Here is a 21,945-nt window from a genome sequence, read left to right on the forward strand (position 1 = left end):
TGCTTTGCAGGTTTCAACAAAATCAAATAAATTGAACAAAAACATAGCAAACATAATACTTAGCTCCAAGACAAACACGCTGGGTACAATCTTCCCCCCCTTATGTGTGGCCTTCCCCACACAAGAGTATTTTTATTAGCTTTCAATCAAAGATAGGCCATAGCCCCCAAAAATATACAAAGTGTGCTTTTTGAGAGCACGACACTCTTCCACAACAAAAATAGAATGTCCCAAAAATTGGGGCTAGGGTAAAGCCTTTAGGCTTTAATAAATTCAACATTATAAATGTATTTTTTTCAATGTATCAAAATGAAAAATCAACTACTAAGGTTACAAGCTACGCTTGTAAAAATAAATATGATGCACATAAAAAACATTCTCCTCGACATTATTCATCAATCCCCTCGTAATCTTCATCACCTGAAAATATAAGCCCAATTAATAATTAAATTAATCTCACAAATATTAAGCAGGCACAAACCATCACCAACTCATGGCTACCAGGCGTAAGTACCCCAGGAATCACCCTGCCATACAAACCTAACTGAAATAATCATAGACGGTCCCAAGCATACGTCATATACCGCACATATTAATATTTATAGTAGTGTCACCCACGATATTAACCTAGCTGGCATGACGCAAGAGGAACCTAGGTATCCCCAAATTACTGAAGAGGGGAAAAAAATATTCTTAAAGAGGACTTAAAATATATTCTTATGACACGCTTGCACACATCTCAAGCCTCTATGAGTACAAGTCTTAATCTTGTAACCTAATTGTACTTGAGTCCATTGCACACACTCATCATCATGAATAAACTTAGATTACATCCACCTTAGATTAATCACATTAATCATGTTTAATTAGTATAAGATTAAGCTTAATATGAATTGGCTTTCAATTAGTATCACAAACACGATGATAAGACACATATAGGATGCCAACACTCCAGATTGCATGGCAAAACCTGGTGCAGATGTTCCAGACGAACACAAAGATAAGAAAATTACACCTAAAACAAGAGCTGCATACTGTGGAAAAGAAAAGCATGTCTATCAATAAGTATGTTTTAAAGATCAAGGGCATTGTTGAATCCCTTGGGTCTATCAATGTATCAGTGGAAGATGATGACTTGGTAAGTGTTTGTTTAAATGGGCTTGGCAAAGAGTCCAAGCCATTCAAGATCTCCATTGCAATCAGAAGACCATACTAGGGAGTTTGGAAAAATCCCGTTACTTTTGAAATTTTCTTTCAATCTAATTTTTGATGTATCTTGACCATACCAATTCCAAATATGTCAGACAATGTGGATTTAGAATCTACTCTTCAACAAGAGCTTTCTAACGATATGACACATGAGGGGGTTTTGACAAAATCTTAAAAAGATTCACCATGCCCCCATTTTTTGATCTTGTAAAATGGAAATTGGGATTTTCCAAACTCCCTAATATAGTCTTTTAGGGGAGAATATTCCCAACTTTCGGGACTTGGTGTCTATGTTGATCATAGAAGAAAAGTCTTTAGGTAAGGACTCTTCTTCACAAAGCAAGAACACATCAGAACAAGGCTTCTTCTACTTCGATTCAAGTAGAGGCAGAGGTAAAGATCGTGGTCATGGTCGAGGCCAAGGTGGTGGCCGACAAGGAAATCAGAATTCTGGACAACAGTGCAATGATTCACAAGAGCGTAGAGTGCTATTATTGTGGAAAACCAGGGCACACGACAAAGGACTGCTATAAAAAGCAAAATGCCATTAAAAGTCAAACATTAGGACCTCAATGGAAGGCTTCTTGGACCCTTTTATTTGGCAGTTTAAGGGAGTCAAACCTTTTCTCTTAAGAAGAAACGTTTTTTAATTAGAAGCTTCAAAACGGCTACTTTATTCGAATTTGAATTTTGGGGGGAAAATGAAATTTAAAATCTAGCAGATAAAACCATATCATGTAACATATCTATGGAAAGCTCTTGATGCATAGATCATGGATCTGTAATCTCCGCTCAAATCGGAGCTTGTATGTAGAAGTTATGGAGGTCTGAAAATTGTAAAATTGTCCCCCCCTCCCCTTTTTGGGGAAAAAAGTGCACCCTTTGACCACTCTTACACCTCTCTTAAAAACCCAACATTTCAGTCCACATGATGGCAATCCCCCATTTGGCTATTCCTTAATCACCTTGATTAGGCTGGGACAAATTAAAGGGCCCAAGAAGACCCCATTCACTTCCTAATGAGTTGCAACAAGACAACTATGGAGGTGATGACAGAAGTGAGCAGCTATTTGTGATGCAACACATGCTCAATTCCATAACAGGAGATGTGTCAGGATATCAAGATACATGGTATGTGGATTCTAGTGCCTCTAACCATATGACCAGTCATGCTGAGTGGTTTAGAGACATGCAAAAAATGAAAAAACCAGGTTATGTTAAGACAGGTGATGATATTGCGCATCCCATTGCGCATGCTGGTAAAGTGCCATTATCTATGTAGGATGGCAAAATGAAGTACTTGGTAGATGTACTTCATGTTCCAAATATTACAAAGAACTTAGTTTCTATTAGAGAGATGGTTGAGCAGGGTCTACAAAGTGAGGTTTAATCCTCAACAATGTTTTGTGGAAGACTTCAAAAATCAGTGCCGCTTGGTTGCAAAGGGTAACAGAAATGGTAAGACATTTATTTTGGATGTGAACATGTCTAAAGTAAAGACAGTCATGTTTGTGCATGGAACAAGTGTCATTGCAAATATTGACATATGGCACAAGCGTATTGGTCATGTGAATGTACAACAACTGAAGTCTATGTAGGTTCAAAATATTATTGCAAGTTTGCCAAAGTTTAAGGAAAGTATGTGAAGCATGCCAGCTTGGTAAGCAGACCAAACATGCTTTCCCACATGAAAAGCATATTAGTGCAATGCCATTAGATGTCATACATTCAAATGTATGGGGACTGGCCATGACTGCAATACATTAGGACTTGTTTGGGGTCTTCTTGGGCCCTTTTATTTGGACACTTAGTGAAATGCTTAAAATGCTAATCAAGCTTTGACCAAGCTAGTGGCCTAGGCCTGAAAATGCATTTTTCCTTTTCTACAAAAAAGAAAATAGGCCTAAAGGTAATCTAATCATTAGATCTTCTGTCCTTGGGAAGGAATATGGACCTAAATGCCTTTTTGTCTTGTAGTGAAGTACCTTTCACAAAGAATGTTTGAAAATTTTCGTCACTTTGTTCCCTCCCTTTTTGGAGGTGCTGCAGATCCCACTCTCTCTACACTCTCTCTCTAAAACGCGTTTAGGGTGTTTTACTTGGGTAAGGGCTTCTTTTTCTCTCTCTAGGAGCCATGGCCTGCAGATCTGGACCTCCTACTCCATCATCCTCTCCACCAGCTCTCATGGAAGAGCTCACCATCCCCTCTTGTGAAGGTACAGATCTACACATCCTTGCAAGCTGAAGCTCTCCATCTCCATCACTAGCAAGCTCTCCATATCTATCATCCTCTCCACCAGCTCTCATGGAAGAGCTCACCATCCCCTCCTGTGAAGGTACAGATCTACACATCCTTGCAAGCTGAAGCTCTCCATCTCCATCACTAGCAAGCTCTCCATATCTATCTCCTCAAGGCCTCCATTTCTCTATATCCATCTGCATCTCCTCCACCTCCATCTCCATCACCATCTCCATCTTCATCTCCTCCATCACCATCCACATTTCCATCCTCCACCTCCATCCTCCATCTCCATCATCTCCATCACCATCCACATTTCCATCTCTGTATCCATCTACATCTCCATCTCCATCACCATCCACATTTCCATCTCTGTATCCATCTACATCTCCATCTCCATTTGCTAGGTACAATGGCTCTACGGGAAATCACCAACAAGCAATCAAAGTTTCACTTGCACGTGGACTTAGACGAGGAGTATGCCACAATGTGAAGTAATCGAACGAAGGGATGTATTCCTGCTGAGGTGCTACGACTTCAAGGTGCAAAAGCCATTGATCTTTGGACTGATGGAAGCATTTATCCCCTTGATCCACAGACTGGTGCACCTCCCCCTTTTCGTAATATCACGCAGGTCGTACGCTTCTTGGGTGATGGTTATAATGGTTTCTTAGGGTACTGTCAGAGGCTCTATTCTTTGTACTTGCAGGAACTCTCAAATCAAAATCACCTCAGGAAGCTTCTAAAATTATGCAAGGCAGAAAAGGAAGAATGTGCGTCAACTTTCATGGCCACAAAAGAACATATGCTGGCTCGAGTCAAGGATCTAGAGAAGGAGGATGCAGAGCAGAAGATGAAGCTTGATAAAGGTGTGGAAAGGAGGGATCGAGCTATAGAGAACTATCTCCGTCTTCGAAACTCAACTCGGAACCTTCGCCGACGTGTCGATCATTTCACTCACCTCCCCGTGGGATATAATGCAAGGCAGCGAAAGCGCAAGCCTCTGAGTCTTCTTTCCAAAGATGGGGGGGCTCGCAAGCGACGTGTGCGTCAAACAAGGTAATCACAGCTTCAAAACTAGCATTACATTCCTTTTTCATATAGTTATGTCATTGACTCTGAACTATGTGATGTCCAGGGAATGTGCTAAAGCAATATTAGGTTGTTCCAATACTGAGGAGTCTATCCTTGAGCACATTATTCCAGAGCAGAAAGTAATCAATATGATAACCAATCCAGTAAATGGTGCGTTGCGTGACAGGATTCAAAAGTATTTTCTCAAGGAATTCGAGCAGATTGTCAGTCCCATTGACATGCTCACTGTGTGCGACACAGCAGGTATCAGTGATAAGGGATACAGGGCTTTGTATACTTGCATCACAGCACGTCTACGAGGCAAAGGAATGACACGATCTATACTTCCAACACCATACAGTATAGTTATGGCAAGGAAGTCAGCAAACAACAATATTGCCGACTTGCTAGGCGGCTACAGATGGGTGGATGGTAGCATGCCAATGTCAAATTCAAAAGATTTTGCTTACAACAAGTTTAACAATGTTTACGTCGAGGTGGAGGCGCTTCAACGAGCTATGATTCAGTTTTATGATATGACATTAGAGGAGACGGATGGAAAGGCTATATTTGTCCTCAAATTGGATGAATGTCAGGTTGTAAAGGGCCAAAGGGTGGAACGTACAAGTCTGACACTCATGAGCAGGGCATTGAAGCGAAAGAGCTTAGACGGCGAAGATGAAACAGGTGATGCGGAGAATAACTTGCACACAAAGCGACGCAAGCAAGATTACTTTGGAGTGCAGTCTGAGAAGAACATATGGTGGCAGGCGGCATGGACCCTTCCGCACGAGGACCATGACAGTCTGAGGTGGTACTTCACCCGTACAGGTATTCAAGGAGTGATACACAGGCAATCAAATGGTGAAGTCTTGCATGTGCCTGGCACTGGTCACTTTGAAATAGAGTGGCACCTTGGTGGTGATCTCAAGACCCTCAAATGCATGTTGGGAACTAAAAGCGGTGCTAACACTTTGTTTCCATGCATCTTTTGTTGTCATCCAAGGATGCCAAGTGTCGCAGTGGGGAAGGCCAAACAAGCAACCAAGGTGAAAGGTCGTAAGCAGGCAAGTGCAAAGGGCTCAAATCAATTACAAAAAGGGAAGGGTATGCACGTCTGGCTCAATGGAATTATGAGCTGCAATCAAAGCAAGGCACCATCTCGCGCAGAGGAGGATGCTACTTGGAACCCTATTCTTTCAATTCCACTGTCGCGAGTACATGTGTGTACCTTGCACGCAAGACTTAGAATTTTGGACAAATTGTTGATGCTCCACATCAATTATGCTTGGAACATGGAGCCAGAGTCACGGCGAGAACAGGGCATCCAAGAGCTTGAAGTTGTTTTATCATCCGTGGGGCTTCACGCAGGTGCTGTCACCCTCTCTAAGGATCGCAAAAACCCATCAAGTACCCAAGATAACCCTAATAAGATATGTATGGGTGGTGCAAAAGCAAGACACCTGCTCTCAAACTATGGTGAGGCTCAAAGCCATACACATTTTGAATTATGGAAGCAGATTTGTGATGTAACAACCTATCGAGGCAATGAGGCGACACTAGGATTGAAGCGTGCACATGTGTGGGAAGCTTGTGATGAGATGATGAGGCTTCTTGAGCGCCCGTATCTTGATGAAGCAGAGATAGCTACATTCAAGACTTCGATTGACAGATTCACAGAAGAAATGATCGATGCTTGGGGGGAAACTCATATAACACACTACATGCATATTCTCTATGCGCACAGTTCCTTCTTTCTAGATGAATATGGGTCTCTTGCACTCTGGAGCAACCAAGGCATGGAACGATCACATTACCAAGCCAAGGCGGCCTATTTTAAGAACACGGGTCATGGTGGTGGCAAGGTTCGCAGCAATGCGTTTCAGGAAATGTTCAATTGGTTTTACCGTGCACTTACTGGGAGAAAGGCCCAAAAGCGAGCCGGAAATTTGTCTTTGAGGCGCAAAATCATGAAGGTGTTAGGTGCAAGGCAAAAGAGAAGGGTGCAATGCGTCAATGGCACGTGAAAGAGCGAGGCAATGGCACAGTGGTCGACTAAGAAATGGCCGTGTGTGGTTACCCACCCAATAATTCTTGTTCGCCACTTTTTGGCGCGTTCATTTTGTAAATTGACTTTTTTGTAATTTTGGCCTCCTATAAATATCAATGAGTTTTATAGTCATTTTTAAAAGTCTTGACTTGTGAGCTCTCTCTCTTCCTCTCCCCTTGACTCTCTCGCGCGCGCTCTCTCTCTCTCTCTCTCGCTCGTGCAGTAATATCTCACGCACATGGAGCCCCCAAATGATCCTCCCTCCAATACGCAGGATGACATTTTCAAAGACCTTGGGCCCTTACCAGTGGCACATAGAACTGCAATCCCAAACATTTACCCACAAGCCCAAGTGGATCTGGAAGCTGAGCGTGTGAGGCTTGAGCGAGAGGCCCAAGAGGCCCAAGAAGCCCAAGAAGCGAAGAGATTACACAAAGAAGCAGAGGACATGGAGGCAGCTGAGAGAGCAAGAAAAGAAGCCGAAGAGACGGTCAGAACTCAACAGGACGAGGCAGCAAAGAAAGCACAGGAGGATGAGGCTGCCAAGAAGGAGGAAGAAGACAAGGCAGTTAGGAAGGCGGAGGCAGATAAGAAGGCTGTAGAAGAAGCTCAGGCCGCCGCAAGCAACAAGAGAAGAATAGCATTCTTTGCTGCGGAGGAGGATTGGCTTAACAGAAAAGCTCACGGATTTGTTGCTGACCTGCGAATGGCCGGATACGAAGATGACACAATTTTGGAAGCGGCCATACAAAGTCTTCGAGCAGAATATACAAAGAGGAGAAATGAAGACACAGTAGAAAGGGAGCACCTGCCGAGCAATAGGATTGTCAATGCAATGCTAGACAGAGTCTTGGCTCGTGCACTTGGTAAAGGAAAGAGAAAACTCTCAGCTGAGGAAGTAGAAAATAAGAGACAGAAGCTTGAACGAGAAGCCAGGGCAGCAAACACACGGAGGCTTCGTGAGGAAAAAGACAGGAAAGATGAAGAGGAGCGAGTAAGGAAGGAGGCAGAGCAGCGAGCAGCTCCGAAGACTCCATCTGCAAAGACAAAGAAAACTCCAACACCTGCAAAGGCTAAGAAGGGGAAAACCATTCCTAAACGCTCAAAACTCCCTTCCGATAACTTCCAAGAGCAGCGACAGAAGTTTAAAAATGACACGCCAGCTTGGACTCGCCACGCGCAAGCACCACCGCCCCCAACAACGCAGAAGAAGCAAAGGTGGAGACCAGGGACAGTTGCCCTTAGAGAAATTCGCAAATATCAAAAGACCTGCACACCAATTATTCCAAAGGCACCTTTTGGGCGTCTCGTCAAAGAGATTATCCACGACCAGCGCCGGGATGTCAATCGTGTGCAAGCGGCGGCACTAGGCGCTCTGCAACAAGGTGCCGAGGATATTTTGGTTTCGCTTTTCCAAGACGCGGTTTTGTGCATGGTGCATGCAAAACGTGTCACTGTGAAGCCATCTGATCTTCATCTAGCTAGGCGTATCCGTGGAGAGGAAGCTCTCTTTCACTAGATAGGGGAAGCCTTGTAATGCAACAAACTGTGTTTTGTAATCTCAATTTGATTAATGAAAAACCATGTCTATTTTCAAAAAAGTTATTTTCTATTGCAAGTGATTGTTGTCTTGTCAAGGTAATTGTAGTCTTTTGCATGTAATTGTTGTCGCTATGTACATTCGACCTCATGTGAACGCTCGTCTGCCACCGCCCGTCCGACTTTGGCTTGACTCGACGGGCCAATTTCTCCCGCGTATGGCCCCAGAAGGGTATATCAGCTGTGCGGGGTGCGCCGGGGCCGAGGGGGGGGGCCGGTGGTCGCTCCGTGGAGCCTGTGTGCCACGGAGCGACTTTTGGCTGTTTGACCTGGTCAAACAGCCAAAAGTCGCTCCGTGGCACACAGGCTCCACGGAGCGACCACCGGCCCCCCCCCTCGGCCCCGGCGCACCCCGCACAGCTGATATACCCTTCTGGGGCCATACGCGGGAGAAATTGGCCCGTCGAGTCGAGCCAAAGTCGGACGGGCGGTGGCAGACGAGCGTTCGCAAAAATTGATTGAAACATCATAACAGGACACGACAACAACATATAAACACATCAAGAAGATAAAACTTAAAATCAGCTCGAAAAACATCTTGATGTCATTAATTGTTTGATTTTCACAGACGAGCGTTCACAAAAATTGATTGAAACATCATGACAGGACACGACAACAACATATAAACACATCAAGAAGATAAAACTTAAAATCAGCTCGAAAAACATCTTGATGTCATTAATTGTTTGATTTTCACAGAAGGCAAATGATTACATTGGATCTAGCCAACTCGCTTGATGAGCTTGGTGAAAGCCTCGTGGGTGAGAGTCTTTACTGATGGTTTGTCACCAATGCGTTCGGCTATCTCTTTGGCATCAGTGATGCCTTGTCCAAGGCTAAGGCCACAAAATCCTAGGAAAGACCCTGCACCTTTATCACCAAAGCTATAGATAGCTGCTTCCCTATTTACAAGAATACATTTATGGGCATTTTGGGCTATAGGGGCTTCAGACAGGACGGCGCTTAGGGCTCTGCACTTCAAAAATTCAGCTTGCGCATCATTTGAAAAGTCGTTGTGAATTACGCGAAGCATCTCGGCATTGAAGCTCGGGATGTAGTGCCATAGCGCAGCATCTTTCCCCTCCACCTCCTTTCGTGCTCCACCCTTTCGGCTTGCGAACCAGTCCATTTCTCTTGCGGTCTACAAAGTAGATAGAAGAATGAGTTGACTTCAAAAAATTACAAATTAAGAAGGGAAGAAATTGGGTGTACTACCTCAGTGGCATCATCATGATCCGCAAGGTCTGCATCACTAATATTGATGCTCCCGAGGCTGACAGAATCCGAAATGGCAAGCGGCTTGTGAGGGGCAAAGCTAGTTTCTGGCACACTCTCGTAGAAATCCTTGCACTGGGATATTTGTACAAGAGTCTCTGCCACAAGGGACTCTATTGAGACATGATTTTCCGGGAGCGCAAGCACCTTTGTGACATCTGCGGAACTGAAGTCAATGTGGATGTCATCATCTTTGGACGGCTGTTATGTGTCTCGCATGCCCGCGTACATAGCAATGACTGAGAGAGTTTCATCCTGGTGTAGCCCAAGGACATGGGCGATGTCATCCAAAAATAAGAACTCTACACCTTCTACTATGATGGGGTGTAGAGTTCGCACTTCGAGCTCTGGAACTTCATCCATGACATCGTCCCCTTCGATGTCCCGTTTCACAGCCTCAGCTTGCGGCTCTTCCGCCAGAGTCACAAGTGCAAGAGATGCTTCTTGCACTGGGGTGACAATCTCTTCCTTTGGGTCAGCTTCCTTGATCAAGAGATAAGGTGTGGCTTTCTTTGGAGGAGTGGCCTTCCTCTTTCCCTTGCTTTTCTCTGTTCCCTCTAAGATCAGGAGGGCAAGAGTCATGTCCCACCTCAAAAAACTTGTGCCAATGTTGCCCATTCCAAGACCTACGAGGTTATCTTCTTCCTCCTCCCTTAGATATGCGCTACTAAGGCCTTTGAGGAATCTTGCAAGCCTAAACCTGAAATTTTTGTCCGCTTTGTAGGTATGCTTGATAAGATCCACAGGCACCCAAGTTCCCTCCTCGTCTTCAAAGTTGACACAATATTCAGCCATGTATGTGTCCATGTAGCTAGTGAACGCCCCAAACACGTCATTATGGAGTTCGGCGGTGCCTTCCATGTCAATAGATGTCTGAAAGATGGGTGCAAGCTTCTCGATCAAGTGATCGAGGTCAAGCTTGTGCAATTGAGATAGGAGAGCTTGGGCGGGGGTGGCCATGCTTGAGTAGCGAAGAAGGCGAGGGGACCGCAAAGATGCCGAGAGTGAGGAGATGAACTCAAAGTGGCCAAAAGTGACTTATAAAGAGGTCTTTAAAAAATTTTTTATGTTTAAAAACTCACTTAAAACCTCCAAAAAAATAAAAACACGCGACAAAACTTAAAAGTGCACAAAATTGAACGCAAATTGCGAGTAGCCAAAAATGTTTTGAATTAATCTCTCAAAATCTGTTACATAGCTTGCTTGATATGGATACATCTGGGGAAGGGAATGCTTTTACAAAAGTAAGATGCCTCTTTCCTCTTACGTAGAGGTGTGTTATCAATCACAAATGAAAAGTCACCTTTCAGTGCAAACCTAAGGCCTAAGTACTCCCTTAGGTTCGCCATATTCCAATCAGCATTTACTACGATATCCCACACATCAGCTTGCGTGCTAACATGTACATCAAGCTGTTCTGCATCGTTGATGTCCGAATCGAGTGCTTGCCATTCGCCTCCAGTCAGCTTCCAACGTCTGTAAGGAAAGATAATAGAGAGTTGTTGCTTTCCAAGCTGGTACCGAACGACCATCTTCTCCGACACCACCATGCACTTTATCTTGTCACCCTGATGTTGAATAACCTTCAAATCCCACGAAGGTGGCAAAAAGGCACTCATTACTGTGCCTCCCTTTGCAATCCACATTGTAGGAGTCCGGTGAACATCAGCCTCCTTGAACAAAAACACAAACAAATGTAAAGGCATGAAGAACGTGAGAGTCGCACGATGTGACCCATAGGTGCACTTCATTGCATTGCACACATCAATCTCAATCCGATGTCTGGTTAGTGCAACCAAAGTATTGTCGGGCTTTGGCCAATCATGGTCCATGAGACTTGGTGTAGGGAGCCTCCGTAGAGTCCCAGAACCATCTCTTGACGTGGGTACAATATACTCTGCATGAAAGAAGAAAACTGAGCGCTCTAAAAGCTCTGATGTTGAACAACCAGTATATAGTAGCTTGCCGATTTCAAAGTGATGCGCCTCAAAGGTTCCAGAAAGGGCCTCTAAAGGCTCCCATTCCACAAATGTCGACGGAAAGATGTCTGCACAGAACATTACAAGAACACACTTGAAAAAATCAAGCTTCCGTAACATGAAATGATATTAGCATGTCTCAGTGCAGCCCATAAAACAAGAAGCACAAATAAAACTTACAATTTGCAGGAAAGCGTTTGTGATTGGCATTGTCAACACGGAGTTGCGATGCCTTGTAGACGTGTTGGATCATCACCTGCTTGCTTCCGTCAGCCCCCTGCTTGAGATCCACTATGCGACCCTTCCAATGGTGTGACTTTAACCCTATGTATCTGCGAGAGACTTTGTGGGCTCCCCTTGTGCTTGGACGCATCGTCACCCACATTCCTTTTGCAAAGGTGCTTGTAACCCACAAGCCAGTGTCGTCTTGTTCGTTGCTGCTGCTAAAGGACTCCACCCTTGAACGAGGTCGGCGACTCATTGTGCTTGGCTAACCGACTAAGCTAAATGCTATGAAGTTGTAGGTGTGAGAAGATCTCTGCAACCTAATGCTAGCAGAGCATATAAGCTGGCAAGAGGAGTCAAGAATGTGTATAAGCTAGCAAGAGGAGAGTGAAGAATGTGTGCAAGCAAGAGAGGATGGACTTGATGGGGAAAAAAGGACTGTTTTCCAAGCTTTCCATAGCCAAGAAGATCTCTGCAACCTAATGCTAGCAGAGCATATAAGCTGGCAAGAGGAGTCAAGAATGTGTATAAGCTAGCAAGAGGAGAGTGAAGAATGTGTGCAAGCAAGAGAGGATGGACTTGATGGGGGAAAAAGTGGACTGTTTTCCAAGCTTTCCATAGCCAAGAAGGCACAGAAAGATAGATCTAACTTTAGGAGGGAAGGGGAAGGCAGAATGGGGAGGGAGGAGGCCAAAAAAGATTCTTTTAGTTAGAGAGAGACTCAAAACCGAATTGCTAGTTTTAGAGAGAGGAAGAGGGAGTGGGGAGAGGGAAAAGTAGCTTTAAATGAGGGATAATGATGGGGGGGCGTTTCTGGCCCTAGCCCACTTTTTGAGGTGGGGTCATTTATGCCAGTTTGAGCTGTCTTTATTAAAAAAAGGTGGGAAATCTGATTTTATTGAAAGATTTTGCATTTTCAGCCCAATTTCTTTATAAAAAAAAAACGTATGATTCAAGTTTGACCCCTACATATTAGGGGCAGGGAAACCCAACATTTTTCTCCACATGGCCTTCTCCCATTGCACCATTCCTTAATGACTGTCATTAGGCTTGGGGCAAATTAAAGGGCCCAAGAAGACCCCAAACAAGTCCTAATGATTGTAGGTTGCAGGTATTATGTTACATTCATTGATGACCACACTAAGAAAGTGTGGATTTACTTCATGAAGGAGAAAAGTGAGGTGTTTGCTCACTTTCAAAGATTTAAAGCCTTGTGAGAAAGAAAAAGGCAAAAAAATAAAATGCCTGAGATCAGATGGTGGGAGGAGAATATTTCTCCAATGAGTTCAACGATTTCCTGAGGAAATAGGGAATCAAGAGATAGTTTACATACAGTTACACTCTACAAGAGAATGGTGTTGTAGAAAGAAAAAACATACACATTGTAAAAGTGGCACGTATCTTAATGGGTTGAAAAGAATATGCCACATTATTTTTGGGTAGAAGCAAAGCAACTGTTACATACATTATGTGAATAGTACACCCATTGTAGTTGTTCATGGTATGACACCTAAACAGAAGTTTACACACATAAGACCGGATGTGTCTCACTTGAAAGTATTTGGGTGTATTGCATATGTGCATATTCTTGATGACGTGAGAACAAAGTTAGATCCAAAGGTAGAGAAATGCATATTTATTGGTTGTACTATGGAGCAAAAAGGTTATAGATGTTATAACCCTACCACTCGTGAGATGCGAGTAAACAGAGATATTGTTTTTGACGAGATGAGTAGCTAGTATGCACCAATAGAGTGAAGGCAAAAAAAAGATGTAGATGTAAGAAGTGTTGATGCTGCACCACATGCAATCACAAGTGCTTAGTGGACCTAGAGATTCCTCTAGTAGTGGATCCAATGCTAGCCCATGGTCAAGCAGGTTGAGAATAGATGTAAATACACATGTATCACACAAAGGGAAGGAAAAGATAGATCAATCTTTCGTGCATAATCTGTCAGTAGGTCACTCATATGTGGATGGTGACTATAGTGGCTTTGAGCAAAGCCTTGATGAGGAGCTTAGCATTCCATCTGTGGTTACTCCTGGTGTGTAAGGTGAACGAGGGCTATTTTGAGGACACCTTGCAGTGATCCAGGCGTACACAGGCCTACAGAGGGTTAGGAATCTTATTTACCGATTGAGATATCATGGATATACAGCCATCATTATGCTTACATGGTTGAAGCAATACAAGAATTAGAGCCCACTTTTTTTTTGCACACTTGAAAATAAGAAATGGGAAGATGCCATGAATGAGGAGATGGCAGCATTCGATACAAATGCAACATGGGAGTTAGTACCTTTGCTTAAGAAAAAGAAGGCAAAGGGAAGGAAAAGGTAGATCAACCTTTCGTGCATAATTTGTCAGTAGGTCACTCATATGTGGATGGTGACTGTAGTGACTTTGAGCAAACCCTTGATGAGGAGCTTGGCATTCCATCTGTGGTTACTCCTGGTGTGTAAGGTGAACGAGGGCTATTTTGAGGACACCTTGCAGTGATCTAGGCGTACGCAAGCCTACAGAGGGTTAGGAACCCTATTTACCGATTGAGATATCATGGATATACATGCCATCATTATGCTTACATGATTGAAGCAATACAAGAATTCGAGCCCACTTTTTTTTTGCGGACACTTGAAAATAAGAAATGGGAAGATGCCATGAATGAGGAGATGGCAGCATTGGATACAAATGCAACATGGGAGTTAGTACCTTTGGATGGTGACTGTAGTGGCTTTGAGCAAAGCCTTGATGAGGAGCTTGGCATTCCATCTGTGGTTACTCCTAGTGTGTAAGGTGAACGAGGGCTATTTTGAAAACACCTTGCAGTGATCCAGGCGTACGCAAACCTACGGAGGGTTAGGAACCCTATTTATCGATTGAGATATCATGGATATACATGCCGTCATTATGCTTACATGGTTGAAGAAATACAAGAATTAGAGCCCACTTTTTTTTTGCAGACACTTGAAAATAAGAAATGGGAAGATGCCATGAATGAGGAGATAGCAGCATTGGATACAAATGTAACATGGGAGTTAGTACCTTTGCTTAAGGAAAAGAAGGCAATTGGATGTAAGTGGGTGTATAAAGTCAAGCATAATGCTGATGGTTTGGTGAGCAAGTATAAGCCAAGATCGGTGGCGAAAGGCTATGCGCAAACGTATGGCATTGACTATAAAGAGGCATTCAGCCCGATTGCAAGAATGACAACCGTGAGAGCTGTCATTGTTATGGCTACACTAAAGGGTTGGTCTTTACATCAGATGGATTGCAAAGAATGCCTTCTTGCATGGTGATTTGCAACAAGAAGAAGATATTTACATGATGCAACCACTAGGTTATGAGAGTGATGCACGGGCCAGATTTTGTGTGTAAGTTATGTAAAGCTTTGTATGGCTTGAAGTAGGCACCCAAAGCATAGTCAAACAAGATCGGGGAGAATCTTGTTACCATTAAATCTCAGATGTCCAATGCAAATTTTTCACTTTATGTGAAAAAGACAGATAGAGGGATCATACTATTAGTCATATATGTGGATGACTTGATCATCACTGGTCATAGTGATGTTGACATACATGATGTTAGGATGTTTTTGAAGAAACATTTTTGAGATGAAGGATTTGGGTGATTTCTTGGGCATAGAGGTGGTGAGATCACCTCATGGCATTTTGTTATTGTGAAGAGGCAATATGGCTTGAACATGTTGTCCAAGTATGATATGACAGGGTATAAGCCTATTTCAGCGTCATTGGAGCAGAACACAAAGCTTTCCGCAAATACAAGTGAGCATTTGGAGAACCCCACTACATACAAGTGCATAGTAAGTAGCTTGATCTACACAACCATTACTAAGCCAGACTTGAGGTATGTTGTTGAACTTGTGAGTCAGTTTATGCAAGCCCATAGGAAGCCACATTTGGATGCGGCTAGATGGATTCTCAGGTACATAAAGTCCACAATTGATTATGGACTTTTCTATGAGGCTGGTATATAGACATAGCTACATGGGCACATAGATGCTAATTGGGCTGGTAGGTTTGTAAATAGAATATCTACAAGTAGTTTTATGTTCTCATTTGGGAGTGTTTTTGTGAGTTGGAGCAGCAAGAAGAAGCCAACAGTTGCCTTGTCAAGTACAGAGACATAGTACAAGAGTGCTGCTATGACAGCTTGTCAGGTAGCTTGGTTTCAGAAGCTACTTGGTGATATGGGTAACCCGTGGATAGGATAGTTGTTATTTATTGTGACAACATTAGCAGTATACAGCTAGCTACTAGTAACCCAGTATACTATGCTAGAACAAAACACATTGAGGTGCACTATCACTTTGTGTGAAGGAGAAGGTTCTAATAGGTGATGTAGGTCTGGTATATGTTAGCACAAAGGATTAGGTGGCTGACATCTTCATGAAGGCATTGAACACAGAGAAGTTCCAGAGGTTTAGGAGCTTACTTGGAGTGTAGTGTGTGGAGTTTAGCTCAAGGGGGAGTGTTGAGATATCGAGCTCTACTAGTGCTACGACGAACATTGATGACCCGCCTAGGTGATAGCTTCCACACTTATGCCATTGGCATGGTTGGTGAGATTATGGTCGATATGCAGCCAGTGGATGACATGCTGTGACAGTCACTTTAGAGTAGTAAAGTTATGACATCGTTATAACGCCAGCTCATATGGGTTCACACTAAAGGCCAACCATTTTATATGTTACCGTAGGAGAGTACTTTCCCTTTATGTACTCTTATGTTTTAGTTATGTGGTTGTAGAGAAGAGAAGAAGAAAGAAAAAAAATTTAGCCATCCATCTCTCTCTTGTGTTTTGCACTCTCTTGTGTGTGTGTGTGTATATGTATGTGTTTGCTTGCAAAGAACTGAAGCTCTCCCTCTCTCTCTCCCACATTCTCTTTAAAATATTGATTTAGTATAATAATCTTTCAACTTGATGTTCAACATTGAACATTGAGTTGGAAGGTGTTCAGATGTATGTCAACCTTGTCACCTATTCATACCCTGGCTACGAAAAAAATGCACATCAATAACTATTTAACTATGATGTTTGTGTGTATAATAATTAGAGGTGGTCTCAGTGACCGCAAGCATGTTTCCTATACGATATCTCTCATACCTCATGTGATTATTCGGCTTGATGTTAAAAAATACATTTCACCGGTGGACGTGCGATAGTAGGACAATAGGACAATGATCTGGCTACACGCAAGGCGATCTAAAGGGTGGCATATGTGAGCACCTGCAAGGGTGGTGACGGTTATAAAATAATCAATGTAAATCGCATTGGTTGACAGCACAGGTCACATGGCAAAGGTGTATTGTGATGCACCCAAGCAGGCACAAGATAGAGGTTTGGCAATGCTTAAATGCAACGAGGTGGTGCCGAGGTCATAGGATGCCGTGCAAGAGTAGAGAGGTGCCCTCTTGGTAGTGCAAAAGTGAGTGGAGGCTTGTAGGGAGCAACAATGTGCACACTGGGACAGTAGTAGACTATAGGTGGCATGTAGGAGAACAATGTTCTGCCAAGCTAGAATAGTACGATGTGTGGGGTAAAGACAACACGAACATGGGGGTTCTAGAAAAAGCATATACTAAATATAGCTATCAATAATGGACACGAACACGTGTGTTGGCGCACTAGCATGGCGGAGAGAGCATATTTGGAAAATATAGCTCTTTAACCTCCAAATCCATGTTAAACATCACGTTGGAGTTTAAAACTTTACTCGTCTATTAATGTATATGGTATATTTACACTAGAACACAATAAGAGACCCCTTATGTACCTCATCTTATAAACATTGGTGTTAATTCCAATACACACGAAATTGGGTGGTGAAAACGTAACCCTTAAAATTCCAACTACATATTTCAATGGACCGAATAGCCATTTGAGACTATAATAGACTAAAACAAGTCATACATTGGCACCTACAAAGACTCCCCTTTGCTAACTCTACAAGCAAGTCTTGTTGCCACCTAAAGTAAGGTCTTTCCGTTTCTACCCAGGTCTCTACACAAGCTGCCTCCTAACCATTTATACTTCGTGGGGTTTTGCACCCCTCATTGCTTCAATAAACTTCTCCATGTGAGCATTGGATGAGCCTTGAGCTTGCACAGCCCTCCTTGCCGCATCTCTCAGCTTGCCAGCCCTTCTTCTCATCTCCTTTCCTTCGTCTTCTTGTAAGACTATCCTCAAAACCCTCTCCACTTCTTCACTTTCCACCATGCCATCATCTTGCCTCTTGATGCTCATCCCAACCTTCCAAATGTCAACCACAAACTTGCAATTTGTAGTCTGATCCATAGAAATTGGAAAAGGGATCATGGGCATCCCCATGCTCAAGCTCTCCAATGTTGAATTCCATCCACAATGAGTTAGAAAGGCGCCCACAGAAGGGTGGGACAACACTTGCAGCTGAGGTGCCCATGGGATAATTAGCCCATAATCCTTAGTATCCTCTATGAAATGTTTGGGTAATATCTCTGATACATTTTGCAAGGAGGATCTAGGCCTAATCACCCAAAGAAAAGGCTGCTTGCTAGCCGTGATCCCCAAGGCAATGCCCAATAGATCTTCTGCAGTAGGGTTGAACAAACTCCCAAAGGAAATGTACAGCACGGATTGCTTTCGCTTACTATCTAGCCACTTTATACTGTCATTCTTCTCCTGCAGCAAGCTTGCACCAACACTAATGTCCTTCATATCACTGCCATCCACCAAGAGGGCTGAAGGGAGCAAAGGCCCTACAAAAGAAACCGACAAGGGCAATTCTATTTGTTGCAGTGCCTCGCAAGATTCCTTCTCAAGCTGCTCATAAGAGTTGATGAGAATTGCATCACAGCTCTCCAGTATGTCAAACTGCTCTCTCAAAATCTTAAAGGTCATTTGAGAGATGTCGTCTACATGGAGTAATGTGGGGAAGTCCGCAGGGTAGAGAGGGGGCACACCGGGTATGTAAGAAACCAGATCATTGCACCCTGTGACATAAAGAGCAAAATTTTGTTCTGAAGAAGACAAAAGAAAAAAAAAAAGCAAGGACAAAGGGAATGCAGGGAAAATTATTCGTGCTCTTATTCGCTATCAAAGGTTAGCTTTATTGCTTATACCTGGAGGGGTCTTTTTGTAAGGGAAGAAACCATTGGAGACGAGCTTGGGTGTGTGGTAGTAGATGGAGAAGACTGCAGCAGACTGAGCCCAGAGAAAAACACTTGGAATGTGGAGCTCCTTTGCAATACGGTGAGCCCAAGTGCAGAGGAACCCATGCACGATGCAAGTGACTGGTGGTTTCTTCTTATTCAAGCTTTCCACGAGATCCTTGAAGGGGTCTTTCATGTTCACAAAGGCCTCGTGGAAATTTGGCATCCCTGAGCGAATGTCGCTGTAATCAAAATCAAGGGGTAACCCATTGTCTACCCACACGAAGCGAAGATGAGACTGATCTTCTGCATGAGCTGTATCAGCGGATGAAGATTTTGAGCGCCGGCTCTCTTGGATGCGCTTGTGGTTGTGCTCATTGTTGACAAAGGTGACCATGAAGTTGTGGTTGATGAGAGCCTCGGCAAGCTGCACCATGGGATTGATCTGGCCTTGGACAGGGTATGGTATCATCACCGCATGAAGCTTTCTGCTATTATGATCATCTTTACTGTTCTCGTTCGTGGTAGGAGAAGAAAGATGGGTGGCTAGCAGGCTTTCGGCCATGGATGCGGCTTTAGAGGGCAAGTATTCGGTTGCCATGGCCAAGCTATAATGGCTGTGTGTGTGTGGGGGTACCGTCACTCTGTGTGCGTGTGTGTGTGTGTGCGTGTGTGAGAGAGAGAGAGAGAGAGAGAGAGATTGTGTAGAACACTGAGAGTCTCGAAAGAGAGGCAGGGTTCGAGTCTGTTGACTTGTTCAAGTTTAGGAATAACTTTTTGAAAATTTCTAGTGGCCCTGATGGCGAGTAAAGATAACACGGCTTATCTCTCTTTCTATACGTGTCCACTTTTTTTCTGTTTACACGGAGTCCGTTGTCATGCTGTGGCCACACGTACACACGATCAATATTTGAGAGGAATAAAAAATAAAACCTTATAAAACTCATTTGGTGGATCAATATTTGACACAGACTACAAGCTATAGAAAGCTACTTAGTTGATCGCCTAATGAAAGGTACAAAGACACCGATGGCTTAACAGATATCCCTACTTCAAAAAATACATGAACGAAAATGAATATACAGAGACAAAGTTCAGGATCCGTACTTTTATATTTCTTGCTTGCAGTATCCGTTTTGGTATTGTGATTCCCCTAGTGATAAGGTGTGCCGACTGGGTGTTAAGGAAGCTTCGTTCTTGTAATAATAAAGTGCTCTGGCTAACATTCGGCTGGCCCTGACAATTGGCGGTGCTAACGTGCGGCTTTTTGGTAGGGTAGCTACCCAGCTACTTTGCGGCTCTGGCCCGTGGCACAAGCTGGCCTATGCTTGGCATGCCCGATGAGTTGGATTCCCAATCCAATGACTCAAAGCCAAAAAAAAACTTGCAACCTTCCGGAATGTTAAATGCTCCTTAGCATTTTGTCGATTGGCAATTACCCAGAGATGGGCACCATGTTAGATGCTCCTTAGCATCTAACACACCTGAGGGAGTTATGATCACTGTCGGGAGAGGCTCAACGCGCGGCCCCTCCTCGGAAACCTTCATGCCAAAACTTCTAAATCCAATGGCAGGCACATCCAGGCCCCTGGAAGAGGAAGAACGGATCTGGAAGGTGGAAGATAAATGATGCCTTCTGTGAGATGGATTCCGAGGATTGATTGTCGCAAGCAGACTTCCGAGAGAAGAATTCTGGGTTATGATGACTAGCTTCTTCCAAGCGACCTTGCCTTGAGTTCCTTGATGTGAGCAAGGATCTCGACCTTTGTCTTTCTTGTCGCTTTGCTTCTGCTCTTTGTATGATGTCATCATGGCGACTAACTGATCATGCAGCTTGTTATAGTTCTTCTTGAGAGCCACGGCATAATCCTTCAGTAGAACCATGGCCGCTTCTTCTTTAAAGGAGAAACTTCCGAAAATAAGACACCACGGCTAGTTGCATATTTTCCATGTCAATAGTTGCCACCAAATTTGGTTCGACCAGTTCCTAGATAGGCCTTTGGCCTTGTTTGCTTTGTACTGGGCAAGCTTTTGCTTCATCTCATCCATTTTTACGAGCACGGCACCATTTTTGGTGGAGATGGAAGCTTGTGGTGGGGGCAGAGGCTAGTGTGGGAACAGGCGTGACACTAGTGTGTGTGGGAACAGGCGTGACACTAGTTGTGTGGTGGAGGGAAGCAGGGCGTCGGGTATGTTGATGGGTGCCTTTTTAGCGGGGAAATACTCGATGGTGGGGGCTGCGAAATGGATTGTGTTGGGGTGACAAGAGTAAGCAAGGGTTTCTATTAACTGCTCGAAAGGCAGTTTTCGTAGGGTTCTCTGCTTCTCCTTTTGTGAGGTTTGGGATGCCATTACTGTCTTTCATTGGAATTGGGACATCGTGGGTGATTGAGCGAGTGTGCCTCTCGGTGTTGGTGCCAAGCTCACCATGCAGATGGCGACATGCACTGGTTGCTCTTGCTAGACTTTTGGAGTGTGATGTACCTCATGGGATGCAGGCGTACAGATGGGGGGTACTTTGGCTTTGACAATTGGAGAAAGGTTTTCGCATGTTAGTAGCTAGCCCTTCTTCTTATGTGTGTTGCTCTTCTACAAGAAGCAGTTGGCGTTTTTGGTGCCCAGGCAGTGTTGCACATTGACGATGTTGGTGATGATGCTAGAGAGTCGTCTGATTCTGACTTGCTTCTAGATTCAGTGTCTGAAGAGTGGTACTTCTTTCTTTTCTTTTTCTTGGACTTCTTCTCCAAGCCCATAGTCCGTTCTGCTTGGTCTATTGCTTCTAGGAGCCCATCAAACCCTTCGGTGTCGATGTTGGTGGATGCTACCATCAGCTCTAGTTTCTTGTTTAGACTATGCAGCAGGAACCAATCCACAAGAATTGCTTCTGATGGTCTGTCCGCTCGAGATAGCCTTGCACAATGAGTGCAAAATTTGGTTGCATAATCTTCGACTGGTAGCATCTTTTGTTTCAGACTTCTTAACTTGTCTTGCAGTTTAGAGTTAGTTTTGAAAGTCCAAAATCTTCTAAGAAATGCCTCCTTCAATGCCTATAGGGCGAGAAAGTGGTTCGGTTCATACTGGGACACCCATTCAATTGGTATGTCTCCGAATGTGGCCTAGAACTGATCCCTCTTTCTTTCATC

At 43.8% G+C, this 21,945-nt stretch overlaps 1 protein-coding gene across 2 annotated transcripts in view; it reads right to left on the reverse strand.

The window, feature by feature from the left end:
* LOC147618370 (7-deoxyloganetin glucosyltransferase-like) overlaps positions 1–19,569 on the reverse strand; it is a 71,372-nt gene extending 51,803 nt beyond the window's left edge. Inside the window, exons 1-2 of one of the 2 annotated variants that reach the window (XM_086774807.1) lie at positions 18,773–19,566; positions 17,538–18,643 (exon numbers count right to left, since the gene is read on the reverse strand). In XM_086774807.1, coding sequence (XP_086630933.1) covers positions 17,700–18,643; positions 18,773–19,403 — 1,575 coding nt within the window. In that variant the 5' untranslated portion in view covers positions 19,404–19,566 and the 3' untranslated portion in view covers positions 17,538–17,699. Of the gene's footprint in view, positions 1–17,537; positions 18,644–18,772 lie in introns of those variants that run through there. The other variant, XM_086774808.1, reaches the window with a different exon arrangement.
* Positions 19,570–21,945: the final 2,376 nt, after the last annotated feature.

Source organism: Cibotium barometz, chromosome 35 (genome assembly GCF_041138505.1).
Source record: "Cibotium barometz isolate CiBa-2024 chromosome 35, ASM4113850v1, whole genome shotgun sequence".
Classification (NCBI taxonomy): domain Eukaryota; kingdom Viridiplantae; phylum Streptophyta; class Polypodiopsida; order Cyatheales; family Cibotiaceae; genus Cibotium; species Cibotium barometz.